Source organism: Apium graveolens, chromosome 3, assembly GCF_009905375.1.
Source record: "Apium graveolens cultivar Ventura chromosome 3, ASM990537v1, whole genome shotgun sequence".
Lineage (NCBI taxonomy): Eukaryota > Viridiplantae > Streptophyta > Magnoliopsida > Apiales > Apiaceae > Apium > Apium graveolens.
Genome location: NC_133649.1, coordinates 150,392,077 through 150,408,638, shown reverse-complemented (window position 1 = coordinate 150,408,638; position 16,562 = coordinate 150,392,077). Strand labels below are relative to the sequence as shown.

General features: G+C 36.5%; 1 protein-coding gene across 1 annotated transcript; it reads left to right on the top strand.

The window, feature by feature from the left end:
- The first annotated feature begins 1,124 nt into the window (after nt 1-1,124).
- Nucleotides 1,125-14,686, top strand: LOC141712838 (uncharacterized). The gene is made up of 3 exons (XM_074515931.1): nt 1,125-1,530; nt 13,494-13,632; nt 14,359-14,686. Exons 1-3 carry the CDS (start codon nt 1,180-1,182, stop codon nt 14,541-14,543), a joined length of 675 nt encoding a protein of 224 aa, XP_074372032.1. The 5' UTR covers nt 1,125-1,179; the 3' UTR covers nt 14,544-14,686.
- The last annotated feature ends 1,876 nt before the right edge of the window (nt 14,687-16,562 follow it).

Below are 16,562 nucleotides of genomic sequence, written 5' to 3'. Positions count from 1 at the left end.
GATGTAATTTATAATCAAATCTTCTATAAACTAAAAAAAATAATTTTTTTATTATGGCCTTAAATGCAATAAAGAAATTTTACTTGACTTTAAAGTATTTGTGTACTCTCAAGTATTTTATGATTTTTTTCTGAAAAAAAAGTATTTTATGATTTTTATAAATAAAGAAGAAACTTAAGCATTTATCGGGATTTTGTCTAAAACATCTAAGTTGCAGAAATTATTTTCAAAAAAAGGTCGTAACATGTAATATGAAATGTAACATTTGCAACCTCGTACGCAACTACGAGCAAATTACTCTGCAATCTCCTTTGCAACATTTGTTGTATTTTTGAAAACAACTTTGAAGACGTGGATAATTTTTATAAATTCCCTTAATTTTTTACAAAATATTCAAGTTACAAAAATATTTTTAAAAGTATACCTTATATGCGACATTTGCAATCTTGTATGTAACCTCATCTGCACCCTGTATTCACAACTTGGACCGTATTTTTATCAGTGTTGTAAAAAACGCAAATCGGATCTAAGCACCGAGGTCACCTTCTAGCGCTAAAAGGTTAAAGTAGACACTTAAACGGTTTTAAAAGCGAACTATTAATCGGGTCATAAATAAATAAATATAAAAAATGAATATTTTTTGAATAACAACATAACATCCACATATTGTTATAAACCAATGAAATGATAATTCACAAAGTCATAACTAACTTAAAAAAATACAAGTAACATTTAAAAATATCAAATTACACATCTTTTAAAAATAATATTTTTCTTTTTCTAATTATTTTTAATCCCCATTTAATTTGGTCAAAAACTACTCAAACGGTCAAAATTCGCTTAATTCCGCTTAATTTCTCTTAAACTTTACCAAACGTTTAACTATCCGATTTTATACTAATCCAAACACTTTTATCTCTGATTCCACATAAACCCACGCTTAAGCATCTGCTTAATGCGATTTTTACAGCACTATTTTTTATAAATAAGTAAAAAAATATGAATAATTTGAATAAATTGTGTTTGCCTGAAAAAATGAAAAAGTATCGGCATTAAAGTAACAGGATTTAAAATTCAACGGGCCCTGGCTGTAATACACACAAAAATGAGAGGCCAGGGCCAGGGACATAAAAGAAAGGGGGCAGTCCAGTCCGGTCATCAATACCAAACTCAAAGAAAATGGGTGCCTCTGCAGCACCCATTTCTCATCTTCTTCCCAAACCCCCCTGCCAAACAGCCCCTAAACAACCCTCTATATCATCATCTTTATCTTTATGTATTCAAAGAAGACAGTTGCTACTCTTGTCTGTTCCTGTCATATCTTTAACAACCATTTTTCATTACAATCCCAAAAACTCTGCTGCAGCAGCAGCAGCAGAAGCTCCTATGTATGACCCAGTTAGCCCAGCTGAGAGAGATGCAAGTTTAAGTGTTTCTCAAAGAGTTTCTCAAGCTGTGACTTTGCTTGACAAAGGTCGTGACTTGCAGGCCCAAGGTGACTTTATTCAGGCTCTTCAATGCTTCAATCAGGTACCCCCCCCCCCCCTTTCATTTTTATTTAGCTTGAATTGTTTATTTATGCTTATTTTGCTTGTATGTTATTGGTTCTTTTGTACTATTTTATTGTAAGATTGAATAAAGATCGAGAGATTGCAAATTTATGAGGTTTGTGAAGAAATTGACAAAAGTAGTAATTAAGTGTTTGTCCCAAAATTGTTGTGATTGAGCTCTAAGCAAGAAATGAAGATTCTAATGATTTACGCACAAATTAGTTCCAACTTCATTCTGTTTTTCCCTGATTTCATTTTTTACAACTAGGGAGTGTTTCGTTTCAACTCACATTGACTTGGAGTGGTTGTATGTTTTTGTAGGCGTCTACTTGTTTGATAGACATACACATATCTTGATGCAAAAACTTCCCATCGCATTTAGGAGAATTTAAATCATGTGAAAATGAGAATACAGTTACGAATTAGGAGATCGCAGTTGTCACCATATTTGAATCTACGTCGACCCAGAATTATATGATGATTGTGAATACTCCCTCCATCCCAAATTAGTTGTCTCGTTTGACTTTTACGCTATTTTAAGGTGTCTTGACCGTATATAACCTTTAATTATTTTCTAAAATTTCTTTTTGTGAATAAAAATTTAAATCTTAATTTTTTATATATTTATTTTTAAAAAAAAAAATCAAAGAGGATACGGCGTAAAACTGTTATTTCGAAATTTTTTCAAGCAAATGCGCATTGTCAAGACATCTTAAAATACGTGTAAAAGTCAAACATGACAACTAATTTATGGAGGGAATATTTTTTATATATGGATGCATAAATGTAATTAATGTGGGATATGAAAGATATTATTAGGAATTCTTTTCCTTTCTCGGCATGTATCAGCTCCCTTTAAAAGGTCATCTACCAACTTGATGCAACCACTGTCTAACTTGTACAATTTACTTTGGTCTTTCCAACAAGCCACTCACTTTACCCTTTATAACATAATATAGTGTGCTTGTAATCTCTTCTTCCAATCTGCCACCTGCAGATTGTAGAAGGCCATTGAACCCTCATCATCATTCTAGTCCGCCAAGACTGCCATGCCAATTCTCCTCTAACCCTACATATATCTCAAACTGCTTTTTCTACTTGCCCAATGCATCTAGGAAGTAGGAACATATCATTTTAATTTGCTTGACCCGCTTGATTACACACTCCAAAGTCCAAACATTGCATTATTCCTCCAATGACAAAACACCGCAGGAGTATAATATGAAGAGGCCTCTCTTCCTTTCTTATTTTGTCTTTCATAGTAAAGCAATTGGCATAGCTCGATTTATCAAAATAGATGATTTTACCACTTCAAATGAATTTCCAGAATGATTACATTGTGATTTATTCCTTTCTCCTTTAGTCCTAAATTGCACTCTGCGATTTTACAGAACATTAATTCAACAGCTTTAACTATTTCGACCTTAAACCATGCTGCAAGAGTCTCATTTCACCTTTTTTGTTGAATACAAGCTTTCCACAGCCAACATGTGCACCAGTCCTCGAACCCCTTTTCCTTTAGTTAACTTTTCTCTACGAGAAGATGAACATATTTAGTTGACTTTCTACGAGCAGACAAATATTTATTGAAAATGATCACTTTGTTACAAAAAGTGAAGTGGTAAAAAGATAGTGTCAGAGGATTACTTATTGCAAATATGAAAAAACACATATGATTGAAGATTTACATGAGCTTTAAAACTAAGAAGCTTTTGCTCAAGGCTAAAAGCCAAAAACCGTGTGCAAACCCCTAAACAAATCTTTTGCTGTTTGAAAATAACTAAATGTAAACATCAGATATTTAGAATAGAAAATTTCTCATTCTTGGCCTGAGCCACAGCTTTTCCACAGTCACTAGGTGTTGGTCTTTGTCCACACTCAGTGCGTGCGGTTATCCCTTACACAGTTGCCACATGCTAGCTATGCTAGCTGTGGGTCTGATGTTAATTTATCATTTAATTTTCTCTCACCAATAAAAGTTGGGTCAAAGTCTTAGAAGTGAGTATTATCCCTCATGTTTGCTGACTCTTAGAATTAAGATTATTTGTAGTCGTTGTTATGGATGCTTTGATTGGAAAGACGTATAAAAGAAAATAACACCAGATCTCTTAGCTAAACTTTAAACTTTAGGAAGCAGTATCTTTAAATTCCTATTGTTTAGGAATTAGTATATTTATTTATTTGATAGTATCTTTATTTCTTGGGGAGTAAGTTAGTTATAATCCTTTGTAATCCTATTTAAAGGAAGGAACAAATGGAATAAAAATTCATTCAGAATTCAATAAAATATTGTCAGAGGAGAGTTGGTGATCTCTTAATAAATCACCATCACAAGTTCAAGAATAGGTTCATCGAAGAACAGGAAAGACAAGGGAAATCAGGAGGGTTTTCCTGCTCACAGACATTTGACGAGATCCTACTCGCGGACTCATAACAACTTGGTATCAGAGCCTGTCGTCATGGGTGACTTTGAGCAATTGACGACTAGGGTTAATGACTTGGAGTGTAAACTCACAGAAAATAACAAGGAGATGCGGGAAATCAAAGACGGTGTGCAGGAATTGAGACGTTTAATGGAGTTACAGTATTCTAACAAGGAAAAGGGGTCACACACGTCTTCAACCTCCACAGGCGGCCAGTCGGGTCCAGATACATCATATAATTTAAAAACTGCAGAAGGAGTTGCTTTCGTACCTAAATATAGTAGGCTGGAATTCCCATCTTATAATGGAAGTGGAGATCCCTTGGAATGGTTATACAGATGTGAGCAATTTTTCTCCAACCAACGAACCGAAGAACGTGACAAGGTGGGATTAGCCGCATTTCACATGACCGAGGAGGCACAACTATGGTATTATAGGCTGGAACAGGAAGAACCAGGGATCAATTGGATGCAATTTAAATCGTATTGCCTTCTCAGGTTTGGTCCTCCATTAACAAACAACCCATTAGGTGAATTAATCAACCTAAAACAGACCGGCACTATAGAAGAGTATCAACGCCAATTTCAAACCCTTCTTTCCGGAGCAACTACCGTACGATCAGACCAGCAAGTTGACATGTTCACTGCAGGATTAGTGGAAAGTCTCAGAGTGGATGTAGAGATGCAGAATCCTCCCAATCTGGTAACAGCCATGAATTTGGCTCGAGCATTTGAAAGAAAAATGCAACTTAATCGTGGAAGTACCAATACCTGGAGACCCCAAACTACATGGGCAACCCCTAGGGCATTTGAAACATCTTTACCATCTGCAACCAGTCGTGAGCACAGATCATCAACAAGTATTAACTTGAAACCACAAACGAGCAACAATTCAAAATCAGTATCTAGTGCGGGCAGCATGGTTGTCATGTCGGTCGACTAGTCGTGACTAGTCGGCGACTAGTCGACTAAGCGGTGATTGGATGTCGACTAGCTGAATGTCGATATTTCGGTCGCCTGGTCGACTAATCGGTCGACTAGTCGACTAGTCGAGCTGCTCAGTGTAAAAAAAAATTTCTGCATAATTTTTTTTGCATATTTGACATGATTGCAAATACTTTTCTTTGTTCAGACAATTGGTATTGATTAATTGTTACATATTTTACATGACTGCAAATACTTTTCTTTGTTGTACTAAATTGTTAGATGATTGCAAGTACTTTTCTTTGTTGTCATTTCTTAACTCTTCTAGCTTTTTCATCATTCTCTCCAAGTGTTGGATTCTTAATTCCTTAGAATCTGAAATAAAACAGTGTGGAAGGAGTTGGAACTTTGAACCTAGAACTTAGAAATCTAAAATACATAATATATATACATTTGTGTGTGTGGATATATATGTATATTATATTTTTAATTTATAATAATATATTATTTTTTGTCGACGACTAGTCGACTAGTCGACTAGTCGACTAGCGGGAGGTCCATCGACTCGCCTCGACTCATCGACGTGACAACCATGGCGGGCAGCAGTGTTGTTGCACCCCCTATTCGGCGCTTGTCCAAGGCTGAGATGTCCGAACGAAGGGCAAAAGGGCAGAGTTTTAACTGTGATGAACTCTATTCAGCGGGGCATAAATGCAAGAGACTTTTTTGCCTTCTGGTGGTGGATGAAAACGAGGATTACGAAGAAGAATCTCATTTGCTCGAACCAGAGATTTCACTTAATGCAATCTCTGGTATAAAGAATTTCCAGACTATGCAATTGCAAGCGAGGATAGATGGTAAACCGATATTGATCCTTGTTGATTCAGGAAGTACGCATAATTTTATAAATGAAAAGGCTGCCCTCCAACTGAATTTACAAATGGAAATTAAACCGAGGTTACAAGTAGCTGTTGCAAATGGTGAAAAGGTACATTGTCCAGGGATATGTAAGGAAGTTCAAATACAGGTTGATTCTGAATCATTTACTGCTGATTTTATTTGTTTTGAATTTGGACGGGTTTGATGTCGTTCTTGGTGTAAAATGGCTTAGCACTTTAGGCCCGATATTATGGGATTTTAACTATCTAAATATGACATTTTGTTTGAATGACAAGAGAGTCACTTGGCAGGGGAAATTAGTGGAAGCAAATCACCTGCAGGTTCATATGTTAAAGGAGGAAACAAAACATGCCCTAGAGATGGGAAGATTATTAGAAGATTTTTCTGATATATTTCAAGAACCCAAAGGAATTCCCCCACCTCGATCTTGTGATCATAAGATCACCTTGCTGAACGTATCTGAACCGGTTGTAGTTCGACCTTATCGATATCCACACCTGCAAAAAGATGAGATCGAAAGGCAATGTGCTGAAATGTTAAAACAAGGAATTATTCGGCCTAGTCGTTCCCCGTTTTCTTCTCCCGCCTTGTTAGTAGCAAAACATGATGGTACGTGGAGATTTTGTGTCGACTACAGAGAGCTGAATAATAGAACTATTAAGGATAAATTTCCTATTCCAGTGGTGGATGAGTTATTGGATGAACTTCATGGTGCTCGGTATTTCACAAAACTAGATCTCAGATCAGGATACTTTCAGGTCAGAATGGATCCAGCGGATATTGAAAAGACTGCTTTCCGCACTCATCATGGCCACTTTGAATTTTTAGTCATGTCGTTTGGTCTCACAAACGCACCATCCACATTTCAGTCTTTGATAACGAGGTATTTCAGCTTCACCTTCGCAAATTTGTTTTAGTATTCTTCGATGATATATTGGTGTGTAGTAAAACTTGGGTCGAACACATGCATCATTTACGAATTGTTTTTGGGCACCTAAGAGAACATACGTTGTTTCTCAAGCGATCCAAGTGCTATTTCGGGGAGAATCAGGTCACATACTTGGGCCACGTTATTAATGTCAATGGTGTTTCAGTGGATTGGTCTAAAATACAAGCAATAAAGGAATGGCCCCAACCTCATTCAGCGAAGGCTCTACGTAGCTTCCTCGGTTTGACTGGGTATTGCCATAAATTTGTGCAAAATTATGGTGTGCTAGCTGCTCCTCTAACAAATTTGTTACGGAAGAATGCCTTTAAGTGGGACAGGGTTGCTGAAACGGCTTTTGCCCAGTTACAAAATGCCTTGTCTACTACTCTAGTCTTGCAATTACCAAACTTTGATATTGAGTTCGTTTTTGAATGTGATGCATCTGGCATGGGGATTGGTGCTGTCCTACAACAACAAGGACATCCGATTGCTTTCTTTAGTCGGAAACTAGTTGATCGACATCTAAAGTTACCAGCCTACGAACGTGAATTAATTGGATTAGCTAGAGTAGTTCAGCATTGGAGACCTTACTTGTGGGGGCGATCATTTGTTATAAAAACTGATCACTATAGCCTTAAGTATCTCCTCGAGCAACGACTTGTCACTCCTCCCCAACAGCACCGGGTTAGTAAACTACTTGGATTTGATTTTTGAGTAGATTACAAGGCAGGATCATTAAACCGGGCAGCAGATGCTTTGTCAAGACGCTAAGAAGAAACTATGTGTGTGGTATTTCGGTCCCGCGCGTCAGCTTATTAGATAATGTTCGTCAAGAGGTGGTAGAATCAACGGAGTTGACAAAACTTGTTCAACAAATTCATTCAGGAACATCAGGTTCTAATTGGGCTTTTTCAAATGGTTTGGTGACCTACAAAGGTCGTGTTTACCTTCCACCTAATTCACCTTTGATCCCAAACATCATTTCTAGTATTCATAACGCCACACATGAAGGTATTCAGAAAACATTATATCGGGTTCAAGCTGATTTTTATTGGCAAGGACAAAAGGCCTCTATTAGAGAATTCATCCAAAATTGTTCTATTTGTCAACAACATAAATGGGAAAATTTGCATCCAGCCGGTCTTCTACAGCCTCTTCCCATTCCTATGCAGATCTGGGCAGCAATTTTCATGGATTTTATTGATGGACTACCGAAAGTAAGGGGAAAATCCGTTCTTTACGTTGTAGTGGATCGTTTCTCTAAGTATGCACATTTTATCCCTCTTTCACATCCGTATAGTGCAACTTCAGTTGCTCATGTTTTCTTCACTCAAATATTTCGTTTACATGGGCTGCCAGAATCTATTGTTAGTGACAGAGATCCTGTTTTTACAAGTAACTTTTGGCGGGAATTGTTTCGATTAAGTGGTACTACCTTGGCTTTTTCCTCTGCTTACCATCCTCAATCTAATGGCCAAACTGAAGTTGTGAATGAAACGATTGAGATGTATCTTCGTTGCTTTGTTGGGGATCAACCGCGAAAATGGGTTGATTACCTTCCATGGGCTGAGTATTGCTATAACACTGCATTCCATTCTTCTTTAGGCATGACACCTTTTCGACTTGTTTATGATCGTGATCCTCCCCGGTTGTTGTCTTATGAACCTGGTTCTACCCGTTTAGAAGAGGTTGATCGTTCTTTACAAGACAGAGATGCTCTACTAGCTGATGTACACCTTCGTCTTCAACAAGCACAAATTCGCATGAAACAAGTGTATGACCAACATCATCGAGAGTTATCATTTGAGCCTGGACTGTTTGTTTGGTTGAAACTGCAACCTTATCGTCAACGCTCTTTGGGTAAAAGGTCGAATCATAAGCTAGCTCCTAAGTTTTTTGGACCATTCAAGATCTTGCAGCGCATTGGTGAGGTAGCTTATAAGTTAGAACTTCCGGAGCACAACAAAATTCATGATGTTTTTCACATTTCATTGCTTAAGGAATTTAAAGGTGTTCCTCCAGCTAGTGTCCCAACCTTGCCACTGCTGAAAGATGGGAAAATTACTCCTCAACCTGAATCTGTTATTCGTTCCCGCCTAAACCGAGGTGTTGTTGAACTCCTAGTTGCTTGGGCTGGCTTGCCATTGGCTGAAACTACCTGGGTTCCTTTGCTTGAGTTTCAGGAGTCTTATCCAGAATTCGAGCTTGAGGACAAGCTCTTAGTCCAGGAGGGGAGATGTTATGGATGCTTTTATTGGAAAGACGTATAAAAGAAAATAATACCAGATCTCTTAGCTAAACTTTAGGAAGCAGTATCTTTAAATTCCTATTGTTTAGGAATTAGTATATTTATTTATTTGATAGTATCTTTATTTCTTGGGGAGTAAGTTAGTTATAATCCTTTGTAATCCTATTTAAAGGAAGGAACAAATGGAATAAAAATTCATTCAGAATTCAATAAAATATTGTCAGAGGAGAGTTGGTGATCTCTTAATAAATCACCATCACAAGTTCAAGAATAGGTTCATCAAAGAACAGGAAAGACAAGGGAAATCAGGAGGGTTTTCCTGCTCACAGACCGGTGACGAGATCCTACTCGCGGACTCATAAGAGTCGTAGCTTCCAGACTATGTATCCTCTTCGAAGGAACACTTCTATGTAATTTAAGTATCTTGACAAAAAATTAAGTCTCTAGATTGAAAAGTTTAGACTTGTAAGAGTCTTTTCCAGTATCTTTGCAGCGAACGAGGAAACATCGACTGAATGGGTGCTATTAATCTGCACTCATTTGCATGGAGTAATTTTGTTGGACAATATCGACAACACTGGCCTTCCTGATGAGCTGGAGGAGGAATTTTTGTTAGAATAGCGTCCATATGCACGCCCGCACAAGTTCAAAGATAAATTGTTGCTCTCTAAGAAGATACAGAATTCTGTGAATTATTCTTTTTGAGATACTCTCTAGAAATATTAATCACAAGGGAGTCATTTTTGACAGGGCATTCGGGCGTAAAAATTCGAAGGAGCAATGATCTCATATTAGTTTTTTTTAGCTCAGTAATTTTAATAATCTAGAAAGAAGTAATGAAGATAAATAGACTTGAATGGTAATATTAGGGCTTTCAACCTATCAAAATCCTAGTTGACAATTCATAAATTTCTAATGCCTATCTACAAGAAAAAAGCAAGCGAGATGAGATAACTAATTCAGTTGTAATAAATAACCTGATTGAAACTTCCTTACTGGATTCGGGGGCCTTCAGATCCTTTTACATTAATTCAACCAATACTAACTAAACCCCATCTGTACGGGCTGGTGTGCATCAGTTTTTCATTTCTAAATATATGGGCTCAATTGGAATGAACAAGAAGTACTATAAGAGGGCACATGATGAAACATCAAGGTGTGTATCTATAGATCCAACTAATCCATGACACACAATTTACTTAATAATGCCATTGGTTGTTGGCAGTTCACATTTTAATCACCAAATGCATCATGTTATGTAATTTTACCCCAAGTTATTTTGACTGTAACCATGGTTGTCATGTCGGTCGACTAAGCGGTGATTGGACGTCGACTCAACATGTCGACTAGCTGAATGTCGATATTTCGGTCGCGTGGGCGACTAATCGGTCGACTAGTTGACTAAGCGGTCTACTAGTCGACTAGTCGAGCTGCTCAGTATTTATATTTTTTTCTGCATAAATTTTTTTGCATGCTGCACTACCACATCACATCACAGTTGTATCAGACAATTGTTATTGATTAATTGTTACATATTTCAGATGATTGCAAATACTTTTCTTTGTTGTACTAAATTGTTAGATGATTGCGAATACTTTTCTTTGTTGTCATTTGTTAATTCTTCTAGCTTTTTCATCATTCTCTCCAAGTGTGGGATTCTTAATTCCTTAGACTTTGAAATAAAACATTGTGGAAGGAGTTGGAACTTAGAATCTAGAACTTAGAAATCTAAAATACATAATATATATACATTTGTGTGTGTATATATATGTATATTATATTTTTAATGTATAATAATATATTATTTTTTTGTCGACTAGTCCACGACTAGTCCACGACTAGTCCACGACTAGTCCACGACTAGTCGACTAGCGGGAGGTCCGTCGACTCGCCTCGACTCATCGACGTGACAACCATGACTGTAATAGTGAATTCCTCTTCATGTTGTTTTCAAATTCGAACCTATTGTGATTATTCAGCTAAAATAAAGCGTTGTAGGTTGGGTCATGGTCCTACTTGGTCATGATGGTTGCAAGGCTTTGTGACTAGTAACATTGATGTCTAACTTTTGTGGGTAAATTTAGGGTTGGTTTTTGGACCGATTGCCTAACATGGACTTTTGGGCACATGATTTAAATTTTAAAATGAGAATAATTAGGTTCAGAAGGATGCAATGATCTCAAGAAAATCAATCAACTATGTAGAGTACTACTATTATGGAGGGACCTCTTGTTAATATTAAAATAAAAAATTATATACTTTTTCATTTATGGAGAAAGATTTCCCAAGATGAGAATTCTATCTTACCTGTTTGTAGGATTAGTTTATCACAACTTGCAAGTGTGATCGAGTATAAATGATCACCATCTGAGTCTACAGCTAGGAAGCACGGACACGGATGCGGCGACACGAGATACAGGTTCGGGAACACGGAGATTCGGCAATTAGTAAAGAGTCCTCGATACGGGACACGACAACAACAAAACATAGAAGTATAGGATTTTCTATATGTCAAAACATTGAACAACTTTATACATAGTAGATAAGTATGTAGTAATAGAAGTTTCTTTCAAGGTAAATGATGAACTAAAATAAGATATATTCAACGTTTTCATTAATAGAAGAATGCGCATCTCGTATAAAAAGACGAGCTTCCATTTCTGGTTCATTAAGAAAGAGATTTGAAATCATAAAATACCTTCCACTTGTGATTAAAACAGAGACGGGCACATAAAATATGAGAATATCGCACAATTTGGGTAAAATCAGTTGGTATTGGGCTTTTTTTGGGGTGGGCAGAGTCCTGGGCCATGTTAGGTCGCGTGTGCCCCGTGTCGAAGCCGTGTCCTGCCGTTTTTCTGTCGACATGCCACATGGCGTGCCGGACACGTACTCAGCCGTTTCGGTGCCGAGTCGCCATGTCGGCCATGTCCGACACGCGTACGACATCCTATTTGCCGTGTCCGTGCTTCCTAGGTCTACAGTGAGCTTCACCCCTTGGTGAATCTAACTGAACTAAAACATTCCGTTATTATCTATTTGATAATGACACTTTGTACACCTAAGGTTAAAAATCTTTTGCGAGTGTGAATAAAGAAGTAAGAATCAGATCTTGTGAATGAGATTTATTACACCTTGTGAGTACAAATATCTGCTGCTGGATGACATTCTGAGTGTAAAGAGCGAACTACACCTTGTCTGCGTGGGTTGGACAATCACTTACTGGGAGTAAAAAAACTTGTGAGCCGCACTATGCACGAGGAATCTTATTTGTAACTTGTATTATGAAGTATCATTATTTGGTATTTTGTTAGTAAAAATATATTTGCAGGGTTGCCCATGATCTTCGCTTCAATTGCCTATGATCTTCCCTTCAAATTAGAGAATTTTCCACATTGAAATTGTGTGTTCTATCCCGTCTCTTACTTCTTTTTCTGTACATGATCGTGGTATATTAGAGCAAGTCCAACAGTGTCTTAGTAAGTTCCTTTTAAATATTTAATATATTAACTCTTAGTAATATAAGACATGATATTGAATTTCAACTCCAACCAATGATCCTTATCTTCATTCCTTATTATAATAATAATAATAAATTTAAATGAAATATGAAATGAAGAGAGAGAAAAGAACTAAAAATAAGAGAGAGAAATCATTTTTTTATTGATAAAAATGATATAAGGGATGTCTTGTGGTTCCTTAATTATAAGGTATGAGAGGGGTGTCTTAGTGATATAAAGAACGACTAAGACACTATTAAAGTGCAATTTTATATCATATTCCTTATATTTGGATTTAAGAGCATGTTTAAGGAAGCTGTTGGACGGGCTCTTACACATACTAATGTAACAAATATTAACCTGTGGCTGTGCCATGTGGCAAAGATTAAATGCATGGTAACGCCAAATTTAGCGCTTTTTAGTGTCCTTTCCCCCTTTCTATGTACCCAGTCTATGAATTGGGCCTAGCCTAATAGGCCGCAAAGTGTACAATCCACCTCAGGTTGGCCTAGGCGAGGTGACAACGGGCACCCTTGCCTCAGTCCAATGGTTGATATGAACCAGCTGGTATTCAAAACTTGATTGAAGAACCAGCGTTTTTTGAAGAAGCTATAGAGTCGATTACAAAAAATACTAGTTTGAAAGGCTCGTTGGAATTGAAGGAACACCAAGTGGGATCAAAGAAACTAGCGGACTGCCTCAACTCCCTATATAGGAAGGGGGGACTTTAAAAAACTTAAAAAATAGGGCTAATTGCTTCCCACCTGACTGTGATAGCCCTCTCAAAACCTTACCGTATTGGAGCTTTGAATCTTTTCCTTTGTACAATGGTGTCACGCTCTGCAAGGAATTTTTATTTGAAAGTATATACATATTCCTTCCTCATCCTTTATTGATGTATTAAATGCACCAATCACAGGAGTCTCAGTCAAAGTTGATTAAAAAGCTTTCTAATTTTACAATTTAATTTATTTTATAGTAATTTTTTTAATGAAAACCTGTATATGACATTACATTTCAGGTGGTGAAAGATTACAAAGATTTTGCCCTTTCAGATTATGCACGAGTAGGTCGAGCAATAGCATTGTACGAGGTGGGTGATAAAGAAGAGGCAATAGCGGAGATGGAGGATGTTTCTATCTCCTTGAAAGGATATCCTGGTACTGTAAAATATGAATGCTTGCATAATATGTTTTTTTATTACCTATAATTTCTGAATCATTTGTGAAAAGATAATCCTAAGCGCCTAGTGCCCAAGCCTGGTTGCATTGCTAAGATGTCAAAGATCTTTTTCCATTTGTCTTCTGCCTTTTTGAAAGAATATGAAATAGTGGGCTATGAGTTTTGAGGGCTCCCACATACTGAAAATAATATGAAAGGGTATGTCTATACTCAGACCAGTCATCAGCTGCATGTAGTAGGGACTAGGGACTAGGGACGTTTCCACTATCTTATTTCAGCTTCATGTATCCCTTTGTAAAAAAGTTTTCTGATTCTAAAATTTTTACATATATTTTATAATAATTGTGATTTTGGCATCCTTCAACTATCATGATCCCCTATGCAGTTTTTATTTTACTAAACTGTTCCAGTTTCGATCTGGAACACATACTCTAACAAAGACTGGACGCAAAAGTATTCACAAACAATTGTTAAATATGTGTTCGTTTGCATGTATCTGCAACGCATGCCTAAAGGGCCGTCTTGCGAAAAATGCAAAACAAATTTCTGAGCATTTGAATTTATGAAAACAACAAACAGGAAAATAAAACTAATCACGGCAACAGCTCCATATCTTTATTCCCTTTTTCCAGGGTTGTTTTGTACCCTATTGCTATCTTTTAATTTAATACTCACTTAACTGTCTTATATTGGGTTTTTTGCAGAAGTACACGCAGCTCTAGCAGCAGCATTATACTCAGATAAGCATGCTCCCCTGCTTGCCGAGAACCAATTCACTATTGCAACTCTTCTTGATCCTCACTATACAGAACTCTCTTATGTTAGAGAGACAAAGCACTGGCCCCCAAGTCTAGTTAGCTCTCTGCAACATTTTATCACACTTTCCTAAATGCTTATTAAACATTTACACATACAGCTTCTTGACCGCAACTCAAGTGTTGTGACCTTCCAGAATAAACACATACTAAATTCCTATTCTGGTACATTATTATATGAAATGGTATATAAAATGTGCATGCATGTTTGACATGATATTGGCCTGCTTTATTTTACTCTTGCGGCCATCGACATCTATGGACACTTGCGTTTGTTAATTTCGCATTAAACAAATTAAAGGGCCACTACTTGAAATTAATTTACTGTACTAGGCTGCTTAGACAGCCTGAAATGTGGGAATTGTGGTGGCTAGTTACATGATTATTGTCCAAAATGTAGATTACTTTTCCAGGATTTATGTTAAAGTTTGGGTTCCCTCTCAAATTGCAATATAAAGATGATGCTGCATAGGGCCAAACTTAGCAGACCAAATTATGGACCACTGAGGCCTTTCAGGCATTGTTGTTTTGTAAGCTTTATATAAAAGGCAGAATATGAGAAAACTCCTAACTAGTTTGTTGACCCCATTGTATGCCTTTAACTTTATTGTTATGTGGTATTTTCAAAGAAGACAATTTTTGCTGTTTTTCTTTCTTTTACTTTGCCAGAAAAGTTTTTGCCCCAGTAACAAGCAATTGATGGCTCTTTGCCTAAATTCGGATCCTGGACAGCCTTTTCCAATTGCGTGATTCATATACACACTACGTTTTCATTTCACATTGTTTTTTTTAGAATCATGATAAGAGCATCTCCTGTAAGTTTTCTAAAAACTGGTCAACTTGAATTAGTATTTGGGTTGGAAATTGAAGATGGAAAAATTCGAATTTAAGCGAGTACTTGGCCGAGTATTAGGAAAATCGGCTGTAACTGAGTGTATCCGATTTTCGAATTTTACAACTTAACCGTCCACTTAATTTAGTTATTATGTTGCCTGCAACAAGCTAAAAAAATAAGGGTAAACGTTAATTGCACGTGAAGTACGACCATTTCAGCCGAAAATAGGGAGTAATTATAAAAATGGTGCCTTCTTAACTTGTTGGTCTTGGATTATTACCAGCCTAAAAAAATTAGCATGCATATTGATTAGGGATGGAAAAAGTAATTTATTAGAGGTGTGTAGCACTAAATCATCAGTATTAAACCAAAAGTAAACACATTGCTTGTTTTTTAATCATAATTAGTCTTCTTTTCGTTGATCAATAATCAGATGAACTACCTCTTTGTCCTAATTCGAATTCTTTTAAAACTTGCAATATTTTAAGATGAAAGAAACACTGTAATTAACCCTATCACCCGTGCAACTTTTTTGCAGGTGAATAGAATTGTATATAAACAAGGTAAAGCAGTATGGTCCAATGAATCTCTTATTAGTCTCGGATCTCCCTAAGCTCACATCATAACTAATCATAATCAACCACAAAGATTTGTGATGTGGGGACTGCCATACTTTTGTTGAAACCTGACAGCTACTTAATTACTATATATTTACATATAATATGAAAAAACTAAGTACAAATGAGTGATGGATGAGGATGGCTATTTCTGCATTATCCTAACAAAATAATGTTCAAAATATCACAAACTTATCAATGAATCGAAATATCACAATTTCGCAAAAAAAAATAATCCAAAAATACTAAACTATAAATGCGTATAATATATAGAATGGAGTGGAAATATGAATGATAAATGTTAAATATACATAGATGTAATATGTAAATGATAAATGCGTATGATTCTATGATTAAGTGTCCCTCACAAGGCCAACCAGCCACTAGTATATGTACCTGAACTATTACTGAAGCAATATAATTGCCTCAGAAGAGATGAACAAGTTGTAATTTTCTGAATAACCATGTTGTAATTCTCTAAATAACCATACCGACCAATGACTTCACTATCATCAGATAATTGAAAATTGAGCTTATTTAGTTAATACAGACTATAGTTCAAAGATCATACATCAAAAGCTTCACCAGACAAAACATAGACATCAACAAACAATGTATATAATTATAAACATTTATATTGT